Source organism: Falco rusticolus, chromosome 6, assembly GCF_015220075.1.
Source record: "Falco rusticolus isolate bFalRus1 chromosome 6, bFalRus1.pri, whole genome shotgun sequence".
NCBI lineage: Eukaryota > Metazoa > Chordata > Aves > Falconiformes > Falconidae > Falco > Falco rusticolus.
The window spans coordinates 39,370,017-39,388,429 of record NC_051192.1 but is presented as its reverse complement, the minus strand read 5'-3'; the positions used below and the strand labels follow the sequence as shown (position 1 = coordinate 39,388,429).

At 43.6% G+C, this 18,413-nt stretch overlaps 1 protein-coding gene across 7 annotated transcripts in view; it reads left to right on the top strand.

Moving 5' to 3' along the window:
- Positions 1-14,882: 14,882 nt before the first annotated feature.
- The window catches only part of NHSL1 (NHS like 1), a 187,514-nt gene continuing 183,983 nt past the window's right edge, over positions 14,883-18,413 (top strand). For 4 of the 7 annotated variants that reach the window (XM_037392011.1, XM_037392010.1, XM_037392013.1 and 1 more), the window contains exon 1: positions 14,886-15,457. In XM_037392011.1, the coding sequence (XP_037247908.1) occupies positions 15,100-15,457 (358 nt within the window). In that variant the 5' untranslated portion in view covers positions 14,886-15,099. Of the gene's footprint in view, positions 15,458-18,413 lie in introns of all 7 variants that reach the window. The other 3 variants (XM_037392009.1, XM_037392008.1, XM_037392018.1) reach the window with 2 other exon arrangements.

Genomic DNA, 18,413 nt, shown 5'->3' with positions numbered 1-18,413 from the left:
GCAGTTGGATTCCACTGTCAGCCATGCTTCAGTTTAGTCTCTCAGTATAAGCAATCAAGTACCCTTAGTTACTCTTATAAAAGTGTGCAGTTTCCCTGGGACACCCCAGAGAAGACGTACAATTTCAGCACACATGTAGTGTTTTGCTCCAAGTACATTTCTTATCACTGCACACTATGTGACGTTAGAATTATTATTGAAATGTCTTTATTACTTCTATATCTGATTTAGCAGAGCCTACAAAGGCAGATAATTGGGAAAGCATCAGACTTTATTTTACGTTTTCATAGTGAAAGTAATTTTACAGTGAATAATTAATTTCTTATAAAAGATAACAGTAAAAATCAAAGGAAACATGGTCTTGATTTGATACTACAAATCCTATTGCAGATAACACTGTTGCCTGGAATAAAATAAAGATATACATTCACCAGGAAAAACAAGTGTGTTTTGGATTATCTCCATTTAGCTGAGCTTTTGCATAATTCTGTGTTGTGGTAATGATTCACAGTTCAGAAAATGCTTTTTTTTTTTTTTAACTTTATAAGGCGCTTTTTCTGACAACACCATCAAGCATTACAGTGGTAGTGTTTGTATATACTTGTTGACTGAAGTGCTCCCAGGGTAACAGCATTTTAACAGTAACAATATTATTGTTAAAGAAGTAAACTAAAAAATTAATTGAATCTGATTTTATTTACATGTATATCTCCTTACAAACTAGAGGCCCACCTTTGAAGATGCCTTGAAGAAGAACTTCAAAGAAGTTAGTCAGTACTTTGTATTGAGATATGCATGCAAATAAGATCAGATTCTTCTCTCTGAAAATCCTGTTCAGTTAACATGAGATGGCAAGTTGGTTCTCAAGGCTTCCAAGACAGTGATGAAAGCATCTTGTTCTTTAGCTTCTATAATTAATCTCAGATGTATATCACAGAGTGGCACCTTGTACTCACAGCAGCATGACATTGCTGTAGCATCATCTTCTGAGAAAGAGTGTAATCTGGGACATACATGGTCATATGAAATAAAGTACTTATATCTGGTTTATGACTAGCAGCGTAACAAAGTGTGTGTGTACTGATCAGGCAGCTAAATGTGCAGAACAATGCAGCAAAGTTGAAATTATATATGAAGAAAATTAATTAACATTGGATTAATATGGATGTAGAATTGTGTGGTTAGGCACACTTGTATTCTGCTTTACAGAATGATGACAGATATGCCCTCCAGAAATGTCACTGAAAACATGTCAACATGTATACTTACAGTGTATCTTTCTCTCTATATAGACACACTGCGATTTGGCTATTTAAGTGAAGGAATATAAGCATATCTAAACATTTAGGCTTCTATATTATTACTGATGAGTTTCCACATCTCTAACACAAATAGTCCATTGAAGTCAGCACAATTACACGTGACAGCAAGCAATTTAAAACCTCCACCAGAATTACATGTGTACCCAGTGTCAGTTTACTGCAAAAGATCAATTCTCAGTCAACTACCAGAACATTAAATACGTGACCTCCTTAAAAGCTAAAATCTTTCACCAGACTGTGGATGTTGAATAAACCACTTCCTTGGCCGAGCAGTAGGGTGATTCAGGCACCCACATGGTAACGAGGGGAGGAAGGAGGGAGAACAGAATGGACTTGTTGAACCACATGGAAAACAGAATCTTTTTGGTTACACGTAAGTCTTCCTCTGAAGCAGGTTGGCTGCTCAAAGCTTTTCCCTTCAGTTTGCCCCAGTTGCCTACTGTACATCAACCTCTTTAGCTCCTTACTAATGTCCTCCTGGGACTTGGTCAGTTTTGTTCCAGCCTTCCTCTGTGTGTCTACTCTCATTGTGCCCCAGTTCCTTCTCTTTGTCTAAGTATATCTTCAGTTCTCCTCTTCAGCCCTGCTTTGGTCCCTTGTTCTTATAGTCTAAGATGTTCCTCAAAGAGAGATGATTGCCCTAGGACCTAGGAGACGCCTAGGAATAAAAGCTGATTCTTCCTATCATGTGAACTTTGATGAGTTCCATCAACTATAAATACAGCTCTGCTGGTTAGAGCAGAGGTCCATATAGCCCAGTGTCCTCACTCCAAAGCAGCCAATTGCAGATGCGTGCAAAAAAATGTAAGAATCTGGCAAACATCTGATGTTGTTTTAGTACTTTACAGTCTCCAACAGGCTTGTGGTTCAGATGCAGTTTCTATGCACATAGCAATGTTATGTGGCAGTCCCCCAAGAACCTCTAGGGACTGAATTGGCCTGACCAGTCCCACCTGGGACCGCCCCCAACCCCACTGCCTGTGGGCCCAGAAGCCCCATTTCAGCTCAGCCTGGGGCCTTCAAGCCCTTCCTAAGCTCAGGGTCTCCAGCAGTCTCTTCAGTTTCTGGATGGATCCCTGGGATTTATGCTGTGGTCTTGTCTCCAGAAAAAAAACCCCACAAACTGATTTCTTTATATGCCTGGACAATTACATTGAAAGAATATTATTAACATGTCAGCTAGTCTGGATTTTGTATTCACAGTATCATGGAAATAATAGTGGTTGGAAAGCACCTCATGGTCATAGCATCATGGGATTCTTCAGGTTGGAAGGGGCAACATGAGGTCTCGAAGTAGGGTCAACTGTGTGCTCAGACCAGGTTGCCCAGCCTATCTTGAAAACCTTCAAGGACGACTACTGCACAGATGTCCTGTAGCACAACCTCCCACTCAGAGCAGGGCTACTGCCACATCAGGTCAGCTGTGGCTTTGTCTGGCCAGGCCTTGAAACCTTCCAGAATGAAGATTCCAGCAGCCCTACAGACATCTTGTGCCAGTACTGCATTACAGTCCTAGTGAAGTGTTTCCTTATACAATTTTTAGTTACATGAAAACATGCTAATATTCTATGTCTTCAATAGATATAGAAGCTATTGTACAGTTTAATTTGCCTTCATATAAATATTTGGTTTAAATATTTGTAACATGCATTAAGGTCCTCCAAGGAAAAAACTCTTTGGAGCTGTACATTAGTTGTTTTGATAACTCTGATACTCCATCTGGAAAAGGAAAAAGTCTATCATTGGCTCTGCCATCATAGCCAGTATTTCAGTACAGTCCCAAGCCTACTACAATTTTTCAGACTGTGTCAGGGATGTAAACCAAGATCAGCGAGAAATGCGTTGGTGATTCACTGGTGCATAATGCATTCTCCTTCAAAGTTATTTCAAAACGTTTTTCCATGGTTTTAGATGCTGTCATGTTGTAAAAAGAGTAGGGTTTTCTGAAGGATAAGGCTGGGAGGCACTTAAGGAGAAGTTGTGGAGGGAAAGCAGGTAGGGAAAAGACTTTTTGCACAAGATGATTGCTAATCTCTGTCTCTCACCACTATCTTGCTTGGACAGTGCTTGTTCACATGCTATAATACATTATAATCAAATGATCCCATCTACCAAACTGGTTCACTAATTTTATCATGAGTAACCTTTCTCACAGGACTCAGATGACCCATTGATAGACTTGGGAAAAGGCTTGGATAATATGGCACCACTCCTTCAGATACTTGCATGCATGTTCAAAAGTAGACAACAATGAATTTCTTATGTGCTTTTAAAATAAATCAAAATAAACCTTGGGCAAATCCTTCGTCCTTGGGCAGCCTGCTGAATTATTTTTGCAGGTATTCATTGAGCTACTCACTGTAAATGTAATGTTTGCAATCACTCTAAGATCAGCAACATGATATTTACAGAGTTCCGCTGAAGTCAGCAAAATCAAAACCTTGTGAACCGAAGAGGGAAGTAAATTCTAGAAACAAGACCAGATCAGAAAATGAGTGCCAAAAGGCTTTTCTTCTGAGCAGCTGGGGACATATTAGTGCAGAGTATGGTTTCTGATGTCTATTATGGAAATAATAAGTGGAAAAGATTGTTGCATTTTATTTAACCTTAAATTTGTAACACCTGTTCTTGGCAGGCACCTGCTCTTTTCTCCTTTTCAATATTTAAATATTGAATAATGTTTATGATTAATTTAGTACAAGATAGAACATGCAGCTCATATCACAAAGAACCATGGTGCATCTTTTGTTTTCTGTAGCCTGCTTTCTGAACCATTCAGTAATTTATCACAAGGGGACTATAATGGAGTAAGACCTTGCAGAAAAAAACAGTCTGAAGGTAGCAATTGAAATAAAATATTTGCTTGGTTATTTTAATAGCTTGGCTAAGTGCCTGCAAATACTGTTTTATTTTCTCTGCCAGTGTTTACACTTAATGTCAGTAGGAGAAACTACTATTCACATTCTCTCTATGAAATGCCAATGAACAGTATTGCTAGTACAGAGTAACCCAGGCATGTCAGGGAGGGTCCCATAAATAAAATTCAGCTTTTCAAAGCCATTTCAGCATCACCTCTAGTGTGCACAAACATGGGCTTGTGGACATAACCACTTGCAAACACCTCCAAATCTTCAGTCGTAGCCAAGAATCCCAATGGTGCAAAACTCTGTACAAAGCCAGGGAGTAAATAAAGGCAATTCCTACACAAAGATCATACAACAGGTGGATACAAGACAAGAGAGGAAAAAGAAAAAAGGAAACAATTAGACAGCCTGGATCTACATGATCAACCATGGTTTAAGCACAGCAGCAACCTAATTTTTGTCAAATGTTCTGTTGGCTTCATGGGCAAGGATGAATTTGTAGCTTACAGGAAAGAATTTGTAGGTAAATTTTGCTGATGGATCTTTTGGCTTAAAAGAAAAACAGGTAAACTTATAATTTTCTTCTTGAACCACACAATATAAACTAATTTAAGTATTCTTGATTTTTTCAAATGGTAAACTCCATATGCAAAATTATAGACCTCATTTGGACACTTCAACTCCAGAAAATCCAGTAATTTTCCTAAATGAGAAGATTTGTGAAGATTATGCCTGCAAAGAACTGTGAAGGCAAGCAGGCAGTCTTCCTTTATTGAATGTGCTAAGAGCATGAAATATAGCCCTCACAGTTACGGTTATAGATATAAAGTTATATTATAGAAATACGTAGTTATATTCTAGAAATAAAACTCAGATTCTATCTTAATATCAAAGTACGACATTATGATATTTGCAGCCTGCCATTTTTCCTGATCAGATTTGTAGTTGGCCTCAAGTCACTTTCATGTTGCTTGGGAAATTTAATTCCCTTCCCTCTCTATAGCTTAGTGGCTCAGTATAAATACAATGGCTAAGATGCTTTAAAACCGTCAAGTGACTATTTTTTTCCAGGCTAGAACATATATTGCTGAGAAGTTCCCCCGACTACATGTCTGTTCTCCCAAACAGACATTGGAAAGCATGTTTGTAATTTTAAACTGTTTTGTTAAGCATATACAAATGCAGAACTAAAACCAAACAAAAATCCATTCCCTAAAGAGAATAAACAGAAATATTTGTACAGAAAACTGTTTCTAAGCAATGCATATGCTAAACAGTATACTAGAGTTTTCTTTTTAATATGACTTTACTCCAGTAACTAATTAGCAAAGGAAAAGTTAAATATTTCCCTTTGCATCAGAAATACCAAAAAGAAATAGCAACAAGGGGTCTCAGGTGCAAACAGGACACCTGTGACTGTGTGCACCATATTTCTATGGAGTAACGAGGGCCTCTGCAGCAAAACGTGTAAGGCTTAGATACGTAATAGAACACCGTGGGCATGCGAGTAGCACTGCTTCACTGAAGGCAGTTGTACGTAGCCTAATAGTTAAACATACTACATGTACAATAGATATTTTAGAAAGAAGACTTCTGTTAGTAAGAAGACTTCTGTTTTAAGGTTTTCTTAAATTAATCTTAATGGACTAACAGGTTTAAATGAGACCTCCTTATCAAAGTACATTAAAAAACAACTATAGGGAAAGCATAGTAAAAAAATTATAGACTTCAGTGGAAAATAACTGACTGCATTTACAAGTTTTGGTTGTGGATCACAATAATTGCACTAGTATTCAAACCTGCAGTCATAACTGTCATTAAATACAAAGCACAGAAATAGCAGCACATTAAAGAACCAAAGTGGCATCACTGTGAGACTCTTTTTTGGTTTTGTTTGGGGATTTTTGGGTTTGGGTTTTTGTTTCGGTTTAGGGTTTTTTTTGGGTGGTTTGGTTTTGGTGGTTTGTTTGGGGGTTTTTTTTGGTTGGTTATGAGGGTTTTTGTTCTGTGTGTGTACAACCAGGGATTACATTTGCAAACTTTTAGAAAGAGACCATAAGGGAGACCCCTGGAAGGAGGCTCTAATACAGTCAGCACTTTTTTTGTCTAAAGACGCTATTCCTGAAATACGAAATAGGCTGAAATTCTTTACCCTTTCTTTCACCCCACGTTTAAGAAAAATTAAACAGAACTTTTATAGCTGTATTCCACTGCATTTAAAAGCTGATTCCTATGCTGTTAAGCGAAGTGTTTATATATATTTTTCTTGAACTAACTAAAAAATTATTTTTGCTAGAAATGCTTTAAACTCGGCATGTTCATAGTTCTCCAAGGAATGTATACTCTGCCAAGTCTGAAAACACTTGGAACAGAAAGAAGGTCTGAGTAAATCTTGCATACTGTGCTGCATTTTTTTTACTGATTTATGAACAAGACACTGATGATTAGCTTGTACAGTTTGTCTGATCTATGCAATGAAATAAACACAGCTGCATTTATTACAGCTGCATTTATTACAGTGATTTCATAATCACGTATGCAGTACCCACAAACTTTTGGGAATATTCAGAGAGCAGTATGTGCTAAAAATCCTAATTTCTTTTACTTTCATTAATATCACTCGGTATTAAAAAATTAGTGTAAGATTTTGTTTGTATAAGTTAGAAATTTTAATAGTAATGTTTCTGTAACACCAGTAATTCAGATGGTTTACGCTGGTTGTATACACAGGTCACAGAAAATACAAATGTGCCAGCCATCAAAGGTATTGCTTTGAGTTTCCTAATCTGTAGGTGTACGGATCCTCAACTGTTACTCCATGTACTGTAGACTTTACTACTCAGTGTAATTTTTAGATAGCCATAAAATAGCTTTTCCCTTACTGTCAGTCTTCCAAATTATTATTGTGGAATTTGAAAATATTTTATTAGACTTCATTTATTAGCAATATGCCAGTCTGAGGCTGACTGGGCATATGAACAGAAACACTGAGCTTTGCAGCATAAACATATTGGATCTCATCCCAGCCAACCATCAGGTAGATGAAATTACACAGAGGCACATAAACAAAGCAGCCAAAGACCTTTAATGATCTGCCACAGTGGTAGATTCTTCCCACATGAATATTTTTAAAAGTCAGCTTAAAGCCAAAAGAATTTTTCTCTGGCATCCTGTAAATGTCCAAAACATGGATATTATACTAAATATATTTAGGAAATAGTTTGTCCTTTTTTTTTAATCTGAAAATTTCAAGAGGTATCCAAACATCAAAAAAAAATAAAAATGGAGAGGTGAGTTTAGACAGTGCTGGAATCTGTTTCACACAGCCTCACTATAACTTCACCAGCAACTGGTTCTTCCATGGTGGAGATCATGGTGACAAACCATGCTCACCCGCAAGGAAAAGAATGGGGAAATTGCACTGGTTAACTGATGTTTTATCACACCTTGCATTTTTTCAGTGACCGAAGCCTGTATTTTATTTATGAGGCAGGAGCTGCTGCAACATATCAAAAATAATTTGTGACTGAGTAGAGTACCATCCGTCTGTGTTCATCAACTGAAACAAAACAGGGTGGCTCATTTTTTGAAAATAGTTTCTACAAGGACTTTGCTGATTCTGTAGTGGGTGGTGGTGGGAAACTAATACCTAAAAAGAAGTTGAGTTCTGCTTTAGTGACCAGCACAGTCTGCATGTTTGGGGAGCGATTTAAGAGGCTCCTGTCCATCGGATCTATTGTTTGCCCTGAGACCCAAGGTATTCATTTGAGAAGATAATCAGCCTTGTTAAAAGAATACAATTATCAAGTCTTGACTGAACTGTTTTTCAAACTGGTTTAGGTTTTTTGTTACGATACTTAGTTAATGAATCAAAATGTAAACTGTGTAATTACTTCAAAGGAGACCACATATAACACAATTAGAGAGGACATGAATGTGGTCCGTGTCTTAGAGAAATAAAAATTTCATATGGAATTTACAAAAGCTTTCAACACAAACTGTTCTCATTAAAGCTACAGACAGCAACAAAAGACTTTGCTCAGCATTTATGGAATCTCCATATGTTGAGTCTGATTTTCAGCTGATAATTTCTCCAGCCTTTGTTTTTCCCGATGAAGGTTTTCTTTCACAAACAATGACTCCCATATTCCTGTCCTACAGTCACTTGCTGTATGCATACCTGTAGCTATGTAACTCAGTAATAATGAATAATTACACATGAATTAGATTAGATTTATGTTAGTTACAAGGAAGAAATTTCTCATTATAAGGGTGGTGAGGCACTGGAACAGGTTGCCCAGTGAAGTTGTGGATGCCTCATCCCTGGAAGTGTCCAAGGCCAGGCTGGATGGGGCTTTGGGTGACCTGGTCTAGTGGAAGGTGTCCCTGCCCATGGCGGGGGGTTGGAACTAGATGATCTTTAAGGTCCCTTCCAACCCAAACCATTCTGTGATGCTGTGATTCCATGATTCCATGATATTTAAATGGCTGAAGTCCTTGTGAAGCAGAAACCTAAATACTTTATCGATCAGAAAAAGAATATATCAGAATTTTTTTCTACCATAGATGAAGTGGACGTGAGGAATTCATTTTGTTAAAAGACACAGAAAAACCTCAACCAAATGAAGAAAAATGGTACAGCAACTCCAGAAGTAGTAGTATTGATCCATTGAGATAATGTCTCAGTAACTTGGTTTCTTTATGGGGAAGTACAGGGTTGTTTCTGTTCTCCAGGATTATGAGTACTCAGTCCCACACTGCCATAGCGACCGGCAAGCCTCAGATGCCTGCAGAGCAAGCGACAGACCATACATCTGTGGCAGGAATGAAAGGAAGGAAGCAGGGGTAGAAGAGCTCCTCTTTTAGTGGCAAAGAGCTGTTATGCCTGGTTAGTGTGTTGTTGAATCATATCCTTAGGCCATCACAACTACCGCTTCCTCCATGGTGTCATTCCTACTGCAGTTAGCTTTGATTGTTTCATTGCACCATTGCTAGCATGGCTTTTATCCAAAGACAACTGTGTAAAGATAGAAAAATGAGAAAGGGTCAGAGAGATTTTAAGCTGGCAGATCATAGTGTGCTGACTCATGCACTTGTGTAGATAGCAGAGCTCTGTAGCTCTGAGAAGCTCAGGGACCAGCTAGCAGGACAACCCAAGGTCTAAACTACAAGCTGGGCAGAGTCGAAGAGTAAGTTTTAGCTTATTGTATTTAGCTTATTATATTATTTTCTGAGGAAAGAGAGCGGGGACAGAAAAATCACTGTGGCTAGTGCAATGAACCACTAACCTTTAAGACAGTGCTCAAGAAAAGACTAGATTTGTCTACTAGGGACCTGTGGATACATCTGCTAAGTACTTTGAATAACAGGGATTGGAGCAGTGGAGTTACACTGCTGCCTTTGTTTAATGGTGAAGATAACATGGTGAAGAAAATCAGCAAAAATGTTACAGAACTAAACAGAAAAAGGAGCTCAGCTCCAGGCTTCAAGCAAGTGCACAACCCAGGGATAAACCAGACAAGGAGAGCTTGGGCCTGACAGAAGTTTGAAATGATAAATGTTCAGGGAAATAGGACTTTGTAAGCAACCGGTATCAGAGAAGCCCTTGTCATCATCAGAGAATTTCTGCTATTAGTTTTGAAAGAATAATCACAAGATTAAATTTCTGGATAAGGAGGGAGTCTTTTGGGCCATGCTGGATACAAATTCCAGTACACAAAAATACCAGTTCCTGGCGTTGGTTAGTGGGAAGAAAAGCGATGATCGGAAGTTCCTGCTGCACTGTCAGGCAAAGGTGATCCTCAGTCTAACACAGTGGCATGTAAATTTGAAGAAACCCAGCAAAACAGCTGTTATTTTTTCTGTGGTAATTAGTTTGATCATTTGATAATAGTTGTATAAATCATGAAAAGTATTTAGTCATGATGGACAGACCACAAAAGAAATAGGCAAAATTCTGCTACCATCAGGAGTCAGATCTACTCCCATTTTCTGCCTAGATTATACAGGCTTCTTTGAAGAAGGTTTTCTATTGAAGACAGAAGTGAAACAGATGATGATTAGAAGAGCCCAGTGGCCCAACAAGACTGGGAACATCCACATACTTTTGAATAACCAGGGAAGAACAAAATATCAGAAAACACCTGTCTCTTGCAAAGCTGCCTCTATTTTAAGCCTACACCAAACTTTTACAGCCTAACAGCCAAAGTAGCTATGAAAATACAGAAGCTGACTGTGTGCCCAGAACACTGAGCTTGCTTTCTAAATTACAAACCAGAGCTCATTAGCACTGTTCTGGGAGTGGCCAAGAAATGCCCTCCTCCATCCCTCCAAGTTGTGCCGCTGTTTATCTCTGTGTATCAACTTGCTTGGGCTTTCCTAGCCTACACAGGCATATAGCTTAAATCTGTGGGCTAAGCTACAATGGATGAGCCCGGTAATCACAGATGACCACATCTAAACTACCCTCTTGGCATGTAACTACAATTTCAGGAAAAGCTGTCTGATGCTTCATGGTTGGCCACGTGGCTCTTGTACTGCTGCTCAGCATTTGCTTCTGAGAGCCCAAACGGATTGCAGAAGCAAGCTGAGGGAAGAGCAGTATTCATTCCGCAATAGGTGATGAGTAACTCCCACAAGACTTGTTTTCTGTTTCTTGAAATAGAACACAAAAGTTATTAGGTCCTTAATTTGGTGATTTAACTTGAGGCTTAAAACGCTGAAGGAAACAAGCTACAATTCAGATGTAATGAACTCTCCAGCGAACTTCGAACTTTCATTAAAAATGCAATCAATGTTGACTTGAAATATTTAGTAAAGTCTCTACCGTCCTTTTGTCTGCCCTCCTCCTTGCATCTTGCTTTTCTAGGCTCGGTTCCCCTTCTCAGAAGATCTCCCACTCCTGACCGAGGATATTTGCGGGTGTGAGGCCCAGAACGCTGGGGCACAGCTCTGCCAGGCTTAGCTGCCCCAGTGAAAGCGACTGATGCCTGGTGAGCTTGCAGAGCTCCTTCTCCAGTGGATACAGCTAAATGGAGAGCAGCCCCTCACACCACTTACACATCACCATTGCCACAAACTGCACTGACGTGAATGCGTGGGGCCATGAGCCACAGGGGTGGCTCACTCAAAGGCAGCAGCCTGCCAGACAGCCAGCTGGCAGTGCCTCCTCGTCCCTGTGCTCCTCTGAGCCTACGGAGGATAAAAAAGGGGCAGAAGCATCCTCACAGTGCTGGCAGAAAAGGAAACATTTTCTAGCCATAACTACTTGAAGTAGACAATATGCATGGGTATCTGAGGGGGATGGGGCATCCCTATGAAAGTCTGTTTTTCCGTTGAACTTAGACATTTTAAATGCTTCCTTTCCAGCATGATGAATACTTAAAACCTCCAACCGTGTAAGTATTCAAGCTCCGTTTCCCTTCCTATGTCCCTTCCTCTTGCATGGGAAGAACCAGGCTCTGAGACCATCCTTTACTGGTTTCAGTTAACTGATATTCACATTCCAGACACTGAATATTTACATTGTTTTCCCACCTGTTTTTTTCTGAGCCATCCATATAGTAACAGCCCATCCCAGACAAATAGTCCCAAGTAAATTAATGAAAAAAAAAAAAAAGTATTGTTCTGGAATAAACATACAGACTTTGAATGTTTCAAGAATGTCAGTGTGTTTCAAAGTCAGATATATTTCTTGGTTTAACTGTCATTCCTAAAAAGCCCTTATTTTTTATGAGACATTATTCCCACCAGAAATATTCAGGCTGCCACAGTAGTTCATTTTACAGTTTGCAAACACAGGAACCAGCGAAATAGGTAAAGCAGACTTCATGGGCAGTGAAATTCCACTCACAGTAGCTGAGGCTCTTTACTACATTTACATGTTGCCTAAAGTTTTGCTCTCTTCTTATTGTTCTCCCTGTGCTCTAATCTGCTTTAAATACTTTTTCCTGCTTACAGATAAGAACATGCAAAAATACTTGCAATACCAGGATTTGATCTGAATTTTTAGAAAGCATATTAGACTGGTAAATGTTTCTTTTTTGAACTACCTATTACTAAACCTTCAGAATAAAAATTAGTAAATTCTGATCAAACAAACATGTTCACGGTCTCATGATATCTACTCTGGCATATATGTTGCTGTGGGTTCTTTTCAGCTGACAACTGAACTGAGCTCTTTGCTTGTTTTCTTCCTACTGTGTTTTATATTTAAAGTCCCCTCATACTTGGTTTCCCCATGATACTCCTATAGTTTAAACAAAACTTACAAAGATATACTCCTCTCAATTCAAACACGCCAGTGAACAGGCCATAGTTTTTATCAAACAACTATCCCAAACAAACACGTCTAAGAACTAATGAAGACATTATGTCTCAAAATAAAACCAGAAGAATTCAATATGAGAGAATGACTGCTTTCCATCCTCTGTTGATCGATCCTGACAGCTTCCCTGTCACAAGACTATTGCTTAGGATTCCTCATGTGCTTAAACCCCTGATTAAACACCATTTAGTCTGTTTGCACCATGTTCTTTTCATCAGTGTCTACAAATACAGCACATATGCACCCAGTGGTACTGTCTGTAACAGAAAATCAGCATTCCAAGTTGCAAAGTTATCCATTGGTAACCTGTCCGGCCTGATGTCTGAAGAAAGGTGGTTTTGTTCTTTATTTTTTTAACACTTGATGGACACTAGAAAGACATGAACCCATCAGAGTGAGTCCAGAGGAGGGTCACAAAGATGCTCGGAGGGCTGAAGCCCCTCTCCTATGAAGACAGGCTGAGAGAGTTGGGATTGTTCAGCCTGGAGAATAGAAGGCTCCAGGGAGACCTTATAGCAGCCTGCCAGTGCCTAAAGGGGGGCTACAGGAAAGCTGGGGAGGGACTTTTTACACGGGCATGTACTGATAGGACAAGGGGGAATGGCTTTCAACTGAAATAGGGTAGATTTAAGTTAGATATAAGGAAGAAATTCTTTACTGTGAGGGTGGTGCTCACAGACTGCCCAAAGAAGCTGTGGATTCCCCATCCCTGGAAGTGTCCAAGGTCAGGTTGGATGGGGCTTTGAGCGACCTGGTCTAGTGGAAGGTGTCCCTACCCATGACAGGGTCCCCTCCAACCCAAGCCATTCCATGATTCTAGACTGCATTGCTTCAAACCCCACCCCTCCGCCTAGGAAAACTTGAAGATGAAAGACTTTTTGTGAGTAATGTATGAGACAAATTAGCAACTTAGAATTTTTGTGTATGAGTATCACCCCTAAGTGTGTTTCCTGTAGGTCTTACTGCTTGTGCATGCCATTGAGCCTTTGGTTTGTATTCCACTGCCTGTGGCCTTGCCCCCAATCTCCTCCATGCACTGAGGAGCTTCTGAAACACTGCTGGTGGAACAGTTTTCTCTAGGTTTCCCTTAAGTAACCAAGGCTAAAACTACATGAGTATTATTATGATGCAGAATATTTTGTTACACATCACGCATCCTTAAAAGGCTAATGAAAGGGCACTGTGGATCTGTCCCTGAATCCCACCTTCTCCAGCTGATTTTCTTTCATCACATAGATTCATCAGCTGCAGTGGGAGCTGGAGCAGACTATGGGGCAGGATGGGACCATACAATTGCTTTTACCCAGGGCCCTTTTCCCCAAGAAAGGAGGGATTGGGTTCCTCTCTTTATCATATAGCAGGAGCCAGAGCCAGCAGGGTGTTGTCCAATTAAAATCAAATAGCAGCTGTTGACAGTTGCTTAGTAGACTAAATTGGTTCTGTGGGGAATAGCTCATTAGAGCAGCCATCTCGAGGAGGAGCCGATGTGTCCTACCCCGGCGAAGCGCGGGGGCTTCCAGGGCTTGAATCTGCCTTCAGCCCGCGGCAGTTAGGCGCTGGGACGACGTTTGGTGCTGCGACACTCGATGTCATTCTGCCTTGTCCAGACTTGGCTTTTCCTGCCTTAGTGCCGACCTTAATAAAAACGAACCAGGACCGGCCGTCTGGGCTCCGCTCCCGCCGCGACCCCCAGCTCCTTCCCGCAGCACCCCCGGCACGGCAGGGGCACCGGCTGCGGCCGGGCGCCCGGGGGACCTGCCCCATCCCCCTTGCTCAGCCCCTTTCGCCGGGCAGGAGGAGACAGCGGGGCCGGAGGGGCTGGTGCCCCCCGGGGAGCGCCGCGGGGCAGGGCGGGCAGCGGCTCCCTCGGCTGGTAGTTGGCCGGGAAGGGCGAGGCGCTGGCAGAGGCTCCAGTTCGGGGAGCCACAGGTAGGCGGCGGCCTCTTTTTCTTTTCCCAGGTTCGCGGAGGCTTTTTTTTTTCCCTCACCCTCCCTCCCCTCCTCCTCTCTCCTCCTCTCTTTCCAGCCCTCGCTTTCCGGGTTGGGAGTTTGGTGCGTTCAGCAAAGTGCCTGCAACGGCGCGGGGTTCCCCAGGTGGGGCTGCTCCGGGCTCTCCTCTCCCCCCCTCCGCCTGTCCCCCTCTCCCTTTCCTCCTTTTGGCGCTACCCAGGGCGCTCCAGCCCCCCTCCCACGCTTCCTCCCCCCCAGTCTCCACTTCGGGGAGAGAAAGCCGCGCTCTTTCCTGTCTCCCGGCCGCGGGGCAGCGCCGCCGCGGGCTCCCCGGGCTCCCCCCGCTCCCTCCCCCCCCCCGCCGGGGCCGCTCCGCACATGGGCGCCGCGCGGGGCTCCCCCTCCGCCCAGGCGGCGGCGGCGGCTCCCCCCGGGCCGCGGAGCGCGTAGCCCGGCCGCCCTCCCGCTCCGATTCATTTGTTGTTGTTAATTCTGCCTCCCTCCCTCTCTCTCCTCTTCCCGAACTTTTGTCACCGCGGCCGCTGCGCGGATGCAGGCTTCCCGCGGCGGGGACGCCTAGCTTCTCCCCCCGCGCCCCGCCGCCGTGCCCTGCGCTGCCCTCCGTCCCCCAGCCGCGATGCCGTTCCCCCTGCGGACCCTGGAGCCGCTGAAGCTGTGCAGGTTGGAGGAGGCCGGCGGGGACGGCGCGGAGCGGGGCGGCCCGGCGCCGGGGGACCACGGCGGGGCGGCGGAGGGGGGCGGCGGGCGCCGCCGCGGCGCTGTACCGCTCTTCGGGGCGCTGGAGCAGGTCAGCTCGTACGCGCTGGTGTCGCTGCTGATGCAGCTCTCCGACCTCTCCCGCTGCGCCGGCGACATCTTCGGCGGGATCCTCAGCGAGGCGGACTCCCTCTGCCACCGCAACGCCCGGCTCCAGCGCCGCCTCGGCGCCCTGGAGGCGCTCCTCGCCCGCCTCGACCACCGCAAAGTCAAGATCCGTGAGTGCGACCCTTCCCCACGGCGGCGGGCCCGGGGCGGCTGGGAGGGGGGCGGGCTGGGGGGCACCCGCCCGGCGGCGGGGCCGTCTGCGCGCCAGGCTTGGCTTTATTGATTCCTTTAAAAAAGAAAAGGAGGGAAGCCCGACGCCGCGCTCTCGCCCTCCCCCTCCCCGCGTCCAGGTGCCGGCCGGCGGCCGCGGCTCCTGCCGGGGTCCCGCCGGTGCAGCCGGCTGCAGCGCGGGCCGCCCGCCCCCCTCCCGGTGACCCGCCCCGGCTCCGTCCCCGCGGCTCCGGCGTCGGCTGCCGCCCGGGCAGGGAGGTGCCAACGTCGGGGGCCGGGAGCCGCTGGTGTTCCCCAGTGCCGCTGTCTGGTCTGGCAGAAGTCTCAGTTCACCGGGGAGGGGGCGCCTGCAGCGGAGCGGCGGGGGGCGGGCGGGCCGGTTTTCGCGGGGGGATAGCGCGGTAATGCGGGGGCGGGCTGGGGGGGTTGTTGGGGTGTTTGTGCCGGCTTGGCGCCAGAAGTCGGGTCAGCCGTGATTCTGACAGTTCAGCCCACATGCCTGGTTAATTCTTTTGCATGTGCACGGGAAGACCTCAGTAAACAGAAACCTGGGTACGCTTTGCAGCTGGCTTTGTGTCTGTCGGTTCTCCTGAGCTGCTGCTCAGTCCGCAGAGCTGAGCTCAAGTTTGTGGTTTCGGCTTCATACGGAGGCAGGAGCAGCGACATCCAGGTTCGGCCTCTGATTCCCCAGCAGTGGCTGCACGGGGAGGTCCTTGTTAAATTTCTTTCTGAGCCTGTAAAGCGGCCCTCGGAAGCGACTAATTGTACAGCCACACAGAGCTACAGGAAAAGTTTTTTTCTGAGCTTGGCCCAACTTTGGAGAAGGGGTCCCGTAAAAATTCTATCTGCTACATGCGGTTTCGTTTGTGTGTGTCTCGCTCTCCGCAGACAAAGTGAAAAAGATGGTTTGCAACATCAGCTTAGGTTTCAACTGTTGCAACTTCTGTGGCAGCTGTAGAAGGTGTAAGCCTGGCCTAAACAGAGTTGCTGCTCGTGGACCACCAACAGTTTTCTTTTGAATGGAAGCAGAAAGCCTGCCTTGCGTATGGCATACTTATGAGCAAAATTGGTCAGGAGGGCCTTTCACAGATACGATCCAGAGTATGAACCTTGTGTGGGTAGCACCTATTTCATTACAGAATTATTCTTTATGGTATACTTCAGTATATGGTCCTTCCAAAGGAGGAAACAGTCACCTTACCGAACAGCTGTAAGTGTTAGGCTGAAGTTGTGGGATAACTTTTTTGGGTGCTTTGTAACTGCTTGACAAACTTCAGGAGTTTTTCTTCCTCACCAAGACAGGTATATCCTTTTCTGCCAATATAGTTATGTCAGTTTGGCATGGCATGGTGCAGTCAGACTTGAAATGAGAGTGTTTTGTTATAGGGCATACCTGCAGTATGGTGGTATTGATGCACTGATAGGAAGCAGTATTTATTAATCTGTTTTAAATAGGGACCTAATTAATACCCTGTGCTGATGCAACACATCTGAAGGGAAGGGTGAAGTGAGTCGAGTGCTGCAGAGTGCAAACCCTGAATTTTACACGTGTCAGATACTTAGTTACTGTATTCTGTCTTGGTCATCCTCTTGCACAAGTTATATATTAATATTTTTTTTAAATTACAACTCAGGTCTTTGAGCTAAGCCTGTTATTGTTTTTAATTTGTTGATCTTTGTGCTTGTCATTGCATTTCCTGAAACTGGACACAGTTCTTATGTTTGGCTTTCTCCATTTGGTCTTAAATTATTTGGTAAGTGGCATCTCTGCTGTCAAATTTAATTTTGCTACTTAACAGCTGCATTGTTGTGGCTAATATCTACTTTTTAAAGATCTTGTTTATTAAAGTCAATGAGAATTAATGGTGATTTCTTTCAGATTTTTTTTTTTCATTAAATACAACCTTTTCGTAAAGGAAGGTTGTCTTACTTGCCTTTCGGTTGCAAGGAATTGATGTGTAGGCTAAGCATATTGACATGAAGTTGCACATAAAGACATGTCAATTCTCCTACATGCTTTCTACATACTGTAATCTGGCCAAGGAGATTGGGTGGGATGTTCAGTTGTAGTTAGCATCATGAATGTCTCTATAATGCAAGCTGTCAAGGCTTGTCAGCAAGTTTAACCCTGTTCTGGCATTAAAGGGAAATCTCTGCAAGACAAAGAGAACGGTTTAATAATGCTGGCTTTGTTTGGAGACTTTTCCTTCCAGTTTCTGCAGATACAGAAGCTTCATGGAAGAAGCTTTTTGCTGGTGTGGGACTGTAAGAACAGCAAGGATTGTAAACAAATCTAATTGCTCTCCCATTTACTAGATTCTTATTTGCTCATAAACTTTTTTTTTTTTTTTTTTTTTTTTTTGTGAGGAAAACACTGTAAACTACTGCTGTCTCTTGCGGTGCACAGGCCGATGCAGCATGACGCTGTATCAGATGACTTAGGTGTTTTGCTCTGGCTTTTAGGACGAGGGGGTAGATTGTATACCTGCGTTTCAGATCATGGGCAATTTCTACTCAAATAAATTTTGTTCTCTTTGTGGGGCCCAGACAGTATTTTGCTTTTGGAACCCAAGGTCCCAGTGTGACCTTTGTGATCCCAACATGACTTTATATAGGAAGGACCAGAAGAGTACAAGCAAACTTCAAATCTAGGTCACAACCGCTTCTTGGGGAAGTAGCTGCAAACTGGCAGCTGATACAAGCTATGGTACATTTGTCCCTGGTGCTTGGGAAAGTGTGTACTTTGAAACTGTATTGTCATTTTGTTTCAAAGTAAAGTTTCCACGCAGTATCTTTGGGATAGCAGCAGTCCATTAGTTTTTGCTCCTCGCTGAGCATGGGTGGGGGCTTGAGGGAGGGAAAGCAGGTAGAACAAAGCTCTTTGTCTTCACTTAG